We start from the raw sequence: 10,725 nt of genomic DNA on the forward strand, positions 1-10,725 counted from the left end.
CTTACTAGTATTAAATATACATCAAAATAGAACATGATAAACAATTATGAGAAGAGATCTTACCCATTGGATTGTTGTGGCATAGGAGCTATTACTATTTTAAATGGCTCCGAGTTGCCATCTCCCAGACCGACGACGGCCAACACAATGGGGATAAAATCCGCCATCATCCGTATGCTATCACGAACATTGCGTGCATACTTCGAGTCCATAGAGTCGTATATTGTTAGCGCTCTACGGCTTAGGGAAATTACGACAAGGAACCAATGGTCCGGCACATGGACAGGGACGTAGATAGTGTTAACATCTGCCCATGGAGTGTTTGCAAAACCTGTTTTTTTCGGCAGTTATGTAGTCAAGCACAACTAAATGGTCCGTCCAATCAAACACGTCCTTGTTCTTCGCTTTGGACCAAGCATCATGGCATCGGGTGAGCATTGGTAGAAAGTACGAGTTGGTTGTCGTAAACGGCTTTCGGACATTTCCATACTTCCCCTTCTTTCTCAAGTAGTAGAAAATGACGTCCATATGCTGCAAAATAAAAAATTCACAGAAATCAGTGACATATAAGTGTTCACTTCGTGATAATATTGTCACCAGATTCTTATCTTCATGTGCTGACAACAACACAGTTTCTGGTGACAATGTTGTCACGTACTAAATATTAACAACAACAAATAAATGCAGTTGACTATTGAGTATGTAGAATAACAAGCGAAATCCAAGTGAACATCCAGGTTCAGAAATTCATTGTCACGACATATAGAATTTATTACATGAAGTTCAAAAAACCAAATAAAAAACAGGTCACAACAAAGCTAGAAAAACCATGGTTTTATCTATTTACATTCACACAAACAAAAAACAAAAAACAATCCGAAGTGCAGTGGTGTTTGTCATCCCTGGCTCTAAAAAACCTGGTTGAGCGGACGTACCTCTCCCGTAAGCCACTCAACCGGGGTCCACAAAGAGTAAAACCACGTCTTCGATGTAATCTCAACCACCGTAAAATGGAACGAGGGAGATAAATCTTCTTCTGGTGACTTGTACTTCGGACTGCTGAAAAATCACAAGTATTAGATCTCATTTTTATTTAAAATTACCAGACAATATATGTAAGAAGGAGAAAGATACTTACGCATTTTTGTGATTCGATTTAAGACCAACTTTAATCCATTTAGCCATTGCTGCAATATCTCCCACAGAAATCTCGTCTTTAGGGTAGGAGAATGGATAGACTGACGGTGGCCGAAGTGGTCGTGTGAACCTCGTAAACACAGCCGGCGCGGGTGTCGGTGTGAAGACCGCTGGCGCCCTCCTATGGCGAGTAGGCTTTTCATCTGATGATGAAATCATTATGAGCTTTCCAGGCATCTTCAACAACGAGGAACAGACCTCATCAGCCGCCTCTGGACGTCGCATAGGCGTTTTAGACTCATGGGTCTCTTCGGCTCGGGTCTGGTCCTCGCCGCCATCAGCGTGCGTTTGGTTCCTGTCTACTTCTTTTGGCCCTTCATCTTCAGGACCTCTCCCACCGTCTTCGTCATCTTCACTATCATCTTTTTTCTTCTGAAGATCATCTTCTTTACATTGGCCTCCAATAGATGGCTGATCTTCATCATTTTTCTCGGCTTCTTTGTTCTCCAACTCATTTGATTTGTCCACAACTACTTCTTCCTTCTCCTCTTCTTTGTCATTCTCCTCTTCTTTGTCCTTCTCATCTCCCTTGTTCTCTTCTTTGTCCTTCTCATCTTCTTTGTCCTTCTCCTCTTCTTTGTCCTTTTCCTCTTCCTTGTTCTCTTCTTCTTCTCCTTGCTTCTCCGTCACCTCCTCCTCATATTTCTGGAGGTTGACAAAATCATCATCCTGAGATTGTTGCTTGTCCAGAACCTCTTTCAAGGTTTCTGAAATGGATCGCATTTCAGTGGAAAACTGCTTCTTCCACTCAAGAAACTCTATTATGAAATGTTTCAGATCCTTTTCCATTGCGGACATGCGTATCTGCAATGTACAAATAATTTTGTATGAGAATAGAATCACGAAATTAAGTATTTTCGTGACATACAAGTCACGAAATCAATTATATTCGTGACATACTTTCGTGACATAGATGTCACGACATCACGTATACTCGTGCCATGAAAGTCACGAAATCAAATATTTTTCGTGACTGTTATGTCACCAAAATATTGGAATTCGTGACTTACATGTCACGAATATAATTGATTTTGTGACTTTACTGTCACGAATTTACTTTACTTTTCGTGACTGTTATGTCACCAAAATATTGGAATTCGTGACTTACATGTCACGAATTCGTGACTTACTTGATTTCGTGACTTTACTGTCACGAATTTACTTTACTTAAGAAACCATTACCTCAATTGATGATGATGCTGTGGTAACAATGTCTTCTTTTTTTTCTTCCCCCTCTTCTCAGAGGGGCTCACAACAGTCCTCGCAGTTTTCGCAGACTCTACCTCACCACCGATCGGCTTGAATTCGATCTGGAAGAGGTCCGAAGTTAATTAAATTTGCATGTTCTTATAAGTAAGAGATTAAAATTTAATTAAATGTACATATTCTTATCAATCATATTCATACCTCTTGGAATCGAATCTTTTGTAGTTGGGACTCCAAGACCTTCCCTGATTTAGTAGCCCAACGCCTCATCAGCGGCGTTGCGTCGGCAACGAGTATTGAGGCAAACTCCAGCTCCACGAATCGTGGGATGCACTCGTAACCCCATATCTGGAGTGGGAGCACGAAACCCGGCAGGTGGAGTTTTGGGTTCTTACCCTCCTTGATGGTCTTGGCCTTGCTCACAAAGCCCACGATAGAACCTAGAAAGAAGTTCCAGGCGACGTCTCCCCATGGGTAGTTGTTGAAAACAACCGGGTCATCCACCATCTTGATGTAGCTATCGCAGGGGAGGTTGACGGTCTTCTCGGCCGCCAAGAGAACATTGTACAGAAAGTGGAGGACGAGTAGTCTCACCCTCCTCTCATCTGGCCATTCCTGGCTACTCTCAAGGACTGCACCAATGTTGGCCCTTTTCCGGCAAAGAGCACCATTACAGAAGGTGACATTGTATAGCCCTCCCTCAACCACATTAGCGTACCGTGGTTGTTCTGCGTAGTTTTCGCTGAATCTTAACCCTGTGATCAGGGAAAAGTGCTCTTTGGTGAACTCGCGGGGTCTTCCACCAATCTCCATGACCAGAGAATCGTTAGATGCACCGGCCTCATCATAATAACCAGATCTCAACACCAAATGACTTATTATTCTGGATGATTTTGTTATCAAGGGCATGTCTAGAAACTGCCCAAAACACGTCTTTTTGAATAAGTCTTTTTGGTTGGCGGTCATGCCGGTCTCCTTTTCGAAATCGTCCAAGTTCCCATGGAAGTTGAACGAGTAGCCTGACTCTATTTCATCTTCTTTTATCCTTCGTATGAAGCCCTAAAAATTACAACATTAAACACATAAAAGTTAAAACATTAAACACATATGAGTTGGAACATTAAACACATAAACATTGTGGTTTTCGTGACAATTGTGTCACGAAATTTCTGGGTTTCGTGACTCTTGTGTCACGAAACTTCTGCGTTTCGTGATAATTGTGTCACGACATTTTTAGGGTTTCGTGACACCTATGTCACGAAATTTATGGGTTTCGCTACAATTGTATCACGAATTTCAGGGTATCGTGACATAGTTGTCACGATACCCAGAAATTCGTGATATAGTTGTCACGATACCCAGAAATTTCGTCACATAGGTGTCACGAAACCCAGATATTTCGTGACACAATTGTCACAGAAATCCATAAATTTCATGACACAATTATCACGATACCCAGAAATGTGTGACACAAAACAATTCACAGAACCTACATCTAATATGAGCAAGCCTAGAAAAATCTAATTTTCTTACAAAATACACACATAATCCCCAATAACATAAAAAATGAACACTTTTGTCAAACTAACAGTTACATGAAACACACAATAAACATGCAAACCCATGAATCAACACAAAATCCACACATAATCAACACAAAATTAACATGCAAACCCAAAAGTTTTCATTTTTGTCACGAAATAAAAAATTTAAGCAACCAAAAAACTGAAACCACCAATTGCAAGTAAAAAAACTCACCTTGTGAGGTCTCTCGGATGTACAAGGAACAGAGGAGTCAGAATTTGAAGGCGACTCAAGAACCACCTTCCTCTTCTTCTTCGGCGGCGCAAGAACCTTCTTCTATTTCTTCGCCGGGGAGTTTTGCATTGCTGACTCCGAGCCAAAAGTCACGCGTGGACTCCGACGCGGGGATGCATGCGTCACTGGAGGTGGAGTTTCAGCCGATGATTGAGGAAGACTCCTCTTTTTAGGGTTAGGTTTTGGAACTTTTGGGGGGCGTTTGGTCGGCGACCTGTTCTTTTTCTTCATTTCTTGGGCGAAGAATGGACGAGAGTGACGAAATGAGTGAGATTATGGAGTTTGAAAAACAAATCGAGACGGTTTGGTTAAGGAAGTTGGACGTTTTTTTTTTCGCTCGCTCTCACTCTCTCTCTCTCTCTCTCCTCTCTCTCTCTCTCTCTCTCTTCTGGTTAAACTCGGTCAATGAAGAAATGAAGAGGAAGGTGACGTGGAGGCAAGGTAAGTGAGGAAGGTGACGTGGAGGCAAGGTAAATGAAGAAATCCGGTCATCTTAGTTTTTAATATATAATTAATAAAATAGTAACATTTTTTATTTTTTAAAATAATTTTGTGTTAATTTTCATGAAAATAATAAAGTACACACATAAATAATTAATAAAATAGACACATTTTTTATTTTTATGAAATTAGTTCGATTTAATTTCCATGAAAATAATAAAGTGCACAAATAAATGATTAATAAAACAGACAAATTTTTTTATTTTTATGAAATTAGTTCGATTTAATTTCCATGAAAATAATAAAGTGCACAAATAAATGATTAATAAAACAGACAAATTTTTTTATAAAGAGCAAAAGAGCCTAGAAGGAAGTTTATGAGGACAAAACGAGATCAAAAGAGCATGTTTCACGTAATTGAGTGGGAATTCGTGACATCTTTGTCACGAAAAAAAGGAAATTCGTGACTTATACGTCACAAAATATTGGGATTTCGTGACTTATCTGTCACGAAACAACGCTCTTTAAGTCACGAAACAGTACGTTTTCGTGACAGACCAGTCACGAAATGGGATACTTTGATGGAATTTAATGACAAATCTCTCTTTTATTTTATTAAATACGTCTTAGGTGACCAATATTTGTTATAAATATAAAAATAAAAAATTTGAAAAAATACGTAGTTAGTCAAGCTCTACTTATCTAGAAGATATTGAGGAGCTTATGTATCTTGTATTGTGAAGTGTCGTTGACATAAATTTATTTGTCCCATTTCATCATTTCAAATTAATGGGACAAAGTGTCAAGTAGTCTAAACATAGGTAAATGAGATTTACTGTCATGTCGTCTGGCATGTCGTTTTCCCCTCCAACTTCTCCTTAATGTGAGGATTTATTGATAACACATGTATTATGCGTTTTTAGTCCTCCAAATCAACTCATTTAACAGACTAGAAGCAAGTTTATGAGGACAAAACGAGATCAAAAGAGCAAAAGAGAGCATGTTTCACGTAATTGAGTGAGAATTCGTGACATCTTTGTCACGAAAAAAAAAGAAATTCGTGACTTCTATGTCACGGAAAATGGGAATTCGTTACCTGTATGCCACGAAAAATTAGAATTTCGTGACTTCTATGTCACGAAAAATGGGGATTTCGTGACTTAGCTGTCACGAAAAATGAGGGTTGCGTGACTTTCCTATCACGAAAACTGAGGATTGCGTGACTTTCCTGTCACGAAAAATGGGGATTTCGTGATTTTTCAATCACGAAATTGGATACTTTGATGAAATTTAATGAGGAATCTCTCTTTTATTGTTATAAATATAAAAATAAAAGAATTGAAAAAATACATGGTATGTCAAACTCTACTTACTTAGAAGATCATGATGAAATAATTGAAAAAATACATGGTAAGTCAAAATACATGTAGGCTAATGATATTTATTTTTGTCAAAACATATGGTAATGAAACAGTTATACAGAACTATCTGAGTTTAGCTAGTTCTTTCGATAAAAAAAAACAAAAAAAAACCTGCAAGAGAGATCAATCAATGGCATGATATAGCACATTATAAAAATATGAAGCAACACAGTATAGCTGTATACTACCCACACAACCAGACCTTGTTCCATCGGGTTAAATGGCTTGCAGTGCTGACCTTCCGACGAACCATAAGCCGACACCGCAAACGCAGCAACGTTCAGCGCTCTCTTCAAGAAAAAAAAACCCATAAACCAGTGTCTCTCCCATTCAAAAGACATTCTTCTCATTAATATTAGAAAGCCGTGTTTTAGAGCGTGTACCGCTTTTCCAGAGTGATAAGCGCGATCGAGAAGATAAGAGTATTCCATGTCTTCGCAGCATTTCTGGAGGGAGGAGATGGGCTCTTGAAGAAGACGGGGAGGCAGACGCGGGTCAAGTCTTTTCCGGATGCTTCGCCAGAAAAAGATCGAAGAAAAAGAAGAGGAGAAAAATGGTGGAGAGAGAGATGAAGTATAGTCAGAGTAAAAGGAAAAAAAAAATATATTAAATGAAATATAAGAAATTGTAATTAAAAAGTAAAAGTAAGGATAAAATTGTAATTACATAATTCATTTTAAATTCATAAGTCATATTTGTGATCTTTTTGAAAAAAAGTCCAAAAAAATAAAAAGCATCTGATTTACTCATATTTAGAGCAATTTCCCAAAAGTAATTTGCTAAAAAAACATTTATAATTTTCAATTTATTAAGCTCGGTTGGTTGTATGATATATGATTATCAGATGGCCCACTATTTTGCATATAGTGCATCATCAATAACATTACAATCGAGCGAGTTTTGGAGTGTCATTCGCTTCTCACTCCTCCGACACAGAAATGGAAGCTAAACTCGTGTTTGGTTTCACTTTCAATGGCGTTCCAACCAACCGTGTCGCCTTTGTCTCATCTTCCGATCAGCAAAGACAGAAAAGACAAAGCTACGGCAATAGAAGCCTTCAACACCAAATCGCTCCCAAAAAGTCTTCAATTGCTTATATTGAAGCCTCTTCTTCGCCTTCTTCTTCTTTTTCAACTTCAACTCCAAAATCTTCTACCAAGCTTTACGTTAGTGGTTAGTTCATTCTTCTTCTTCTTCTTCTTCTTTTCTAAGTTATATCTATCATGTTTAATTCTAAATATTTGCCCAATTTTTTTATTTATCTTCTCCCAGGGAAAAGGAAAAAAAAAAAAGACATAAAGCCAGTGGATATGATTCCCTTAGTTTTATATGGCAATCAAACCGAAATAGTTGTTTCAATCAATTATACTCACTTTTTTTCTGCGCTGTACATGAGAAGCCCTCTTAGTAGTGGAAACATTCCAAGTCTTGTTAGGTGATGAACAGAGAAAGTCGGTTTTGTTCAAGTGTTGTTAGTTTTGTTTTTGGATCAGTTTAGTTTTTTGATAAGCAAATTTCCGTTTTGGACTAAACCAGTATGGTTATTGGTCCAAAAATCTAAAAACCGAAAAATTCAGAATCGGACCAAATAGTTCATTTCATTTTTTTTTTTTTTTTTTTTTTTCGCCGTGCAGGGCTGTCGTTTCGTACAACCGAAGACGGCTTACGAAATGCTTTCGAGAAATTCGGACAACTTGTAGAAGGTGAGAATTGAGTTAGCTGTAAAAAATTTTGTTACTATTTACCATGGGAAACTTGTGAAACAGTGAATTTGGTGATGGATCGGGTGGCGAAAAGGCCGAGAGGATTCGCGTTCCTCCATTACGCAACGGAGGAGGAATCTCAAAGTGCTATCGAGGGAATGCACGGAAAGGTATTTCTTTTTTACTCCCAAATTCATGATTTTTTTTTCCTTACCGGTTTTCTCGTAGCCTCACCTCAAAACTAGTTGGTTATTATACACAAGAGGACTAGTCAATGAACTTGATTAAAGATTCTTAACAGTCTAAAAAATTTCTCAACAGAACACAGCCATGAGTGTAACTTATATGCTAGAATTTATAGCTACTCTAGAACTAGAAATGTTACCGAAAAAGAAAGATGTATGTTTCACCGATCTAATCTAGCTACCGGTTTTATAGGGTTATCCGATCTAGTCCGTCAAAGGCCAAATCGTTCTTACTAACGGCATTCGAGTTTAAGTAAATATTACCCTTTACGCGAATTTTACCCGTTTGATATGTAATAATAAAAATATAAAAGTAAAACACTCTTCATCCAAGTAAACGTTTTCCCTTACCTCCCGGACTTTGTTTTATGTCTTTCCGATTAAATAATTACCCGGGACTCGAACCTGGAACTAACCGCAGATGGAACAGACAATTTACTTGTTTTGATATTTTAGAACTAAAATAACAAAATAGTTAAAATCTACCAGAAATGTTTATTACCAGGTAAAATCCGTGTTTTCTTTCTAACTTTATTGTTATTCACTTCTGACCCTGGAATAATTTAGTATCAAACTAAATGGTGAGTTTGCACATGATTTTACTTTGAAAAGACAGAAACTGAACAATGTTCATAATCTAGTATGTAGAAGAGTTTTCTGAACAATGATCATATGGCTGGAGGGAGAGAAATCAAGAATTATCAAGAGAAGAAGAAGAAGAAAAAAAAAACAAGAACAAACAAAACAGCCAAAGACAGATTAAGAACACGATAAAAAAAAGAACATAAAAACCCTTGACCATGACAACCAAGTACTCTTAATTGTAGTGAAATTTTGGTCACTCTCTTTATTTTCCTTTCCATTCAACCCATCCAAATTGAGCACATGGATTGAATATATATAAATATAAACCTTACTGAAGCCGTGTGGGACTATACAATTCCCCAAAAGCAAGCCAAACTTTAGAGATATATCATCTCCTTGCAACAAGCTTGTATTAAGTTAATGGCTTTAAATAGACACTCTAATGTTAATATTCCTTATATGTTTGTTAAGCCATACTTTGGCTTGCTAAGAGTCTTCTAGAATAGCTAATTAAAACTTATAAATCTGCGGTTAGTCCAAGTTTTCTAAAATTAGTAAAACAGAAAAATATATAAAAATATACCAGTATCAAGTGTCAAAAAATTTTATAACAATATCAATAAATTTATGTACAGAGGCAGGCAGATACCTTATGTATTGTATACATAGTCAAGTCTTATAATGACTTAAAATTTATAGATTTTGTCAAACTTCGTTATTTTTCTAATAATTGAAGATCTTTGTTATCATGTAGAAAACTTAAAATATTGGCTATTTTTCTCATCCAATTACTTTAAAGAAGAATGTGTTACAACTTACAACTACCCAATCTTTTAACTTCTTTTAAGATTTTAACCAAAATTTCATTTTATTAGAAAAATAGTCTACCAGACCGAAGTAAATTAAATTAACTAAATCAGTTAATTTAATTTATTTCGGCCTGGTAAGTTGTTTTCTTAATAAAATGAAATTTTAGCTATTTTTTAAAAGGAGGGTGAACTATAAGACTATCGGCCTAATTGCCCTTACTTTAAATTCGCTATTTTGTATAATTTTTTTCTCTTATTCACTTGCATATTTGGAATAACATTTTCAAGTCATGAAGTGTTCTAAGACCCTTTGGACACAATTTCAGTTTCTGGATGGGAGAGTAATATTTGTGGAAGTGGCGAAACCCAAATCGCAGCTTCGACAGAGCCCTAACCCAAACTCGAGGCGATATTGAAGAGCGACGCCATTCTTGTCCGATCTCATTTATTGTTCTCTCTTTTGATTACTAGGGCTAAGCTTATTTTATGTCTCTGTAGGTGTTGTAAGATATGTGACCGTCTTTTTCGGGTCTTTATAAAAAATTAAAAATATATCTTATTTCCGTCTTTTTGTTTCATTGTTTTGATTCGAAATCCATGAACTGTGTTAAGCCGGTATAATATTTTGGAAGACACACTAAAAAAAGGTTGTAATTAAATATATATATATATATTTTTTAGTTAAATAGCTAACTGAAAGTAATGGATTCATAAAATAATTAAGATTTATCTAAAATTAATGATTAGCCAAGATATGCATGTACCGTGCTTCAGTAACTTATTAGACCCTATATTTAAAAAAAATTAGCAGTGATAAATTATCTGTGTAAATTGTCAAAAAAATTAATCACAGTATTCAACAAATTTTTGACACCGTAATTTTATTTTAGTGAAAACTTAAGATTTTGACTATTTTGTTAATCAATTAAATTCAAATGACTATTTTGTATATTTTCAATATTAACAAATACGTAATATATGCATATTAAGCAGACTTACTATTTACATTCATAATATTTGTTTTCTAGTGTGTTTCTTTGCGGATGAGTTTTATTTTAAATTTTCATTTTGTGTTGTTGAATTTAAAAAGCTCAAAACTACTAAGCTTAGTTGAAACAACTTAAAACTAGTCTCTTTTTTTTTACCTTGGGAAATTTACATGAATATTACTAAAATTAACCATAAAGCAAAAATTTATGAATCTATTTATAAATGAGTTGTGAAAAGATTGTAATACCATTGATGAAATCGATGACGAAATTTAAGATTTTGTGACCAATCCATCACAATGTTCAGGTAT

General features: G+C 36.1%; 1 protein-coding gene across 1 annotated transcript; it reads left to right on the forward strand.

The window, feature by feature from the left end:
- The first annotated feature begins 6,923 nt into the window (after window positions 1-6,923).
- LOC149383977 (RNA-binding (RRM/RBD/RNP motifs) family protein) lies at window positions 6,924-10,003 on the forward strand. The gene is made up of 4 exons (XM_089629138.1): window positions 6,924-7,256; window positions 7,718-7,786; window positions 7,850-7,956; window positions 9,752-10,003. The coding sequence occupies exons 1-4, from the start codon at window positions 7,022-7,024 to the stop codon at window positions 9,839-9,841; spliced, it is 501 nt and encodes a 166-aa protein (XP_089485264.1). The 5' UTR covers window positions 6,924-7,021; the 3' UTR covers window positions 9,842-10,003.
- The last annotated feature ends 722 nt before the right edge of the window (window positions 10,004-10,725 follow it).

This window comes from Urtica dioica, chromosome 10 (assembly GCF_054948205.1).
Source record: "Urtica dioica subsp. dioica isolate 48M chromosome 10, U.dioica_male_clone48M_v1_H2, whole genome shotgun sequence".
Taxonomy (NCBI): Eukaryota; Viridiplantae; Streptophyta; class Magnoliopsida; order Rosales; family Urticaceae; genus Urtica; species Urtica dioica.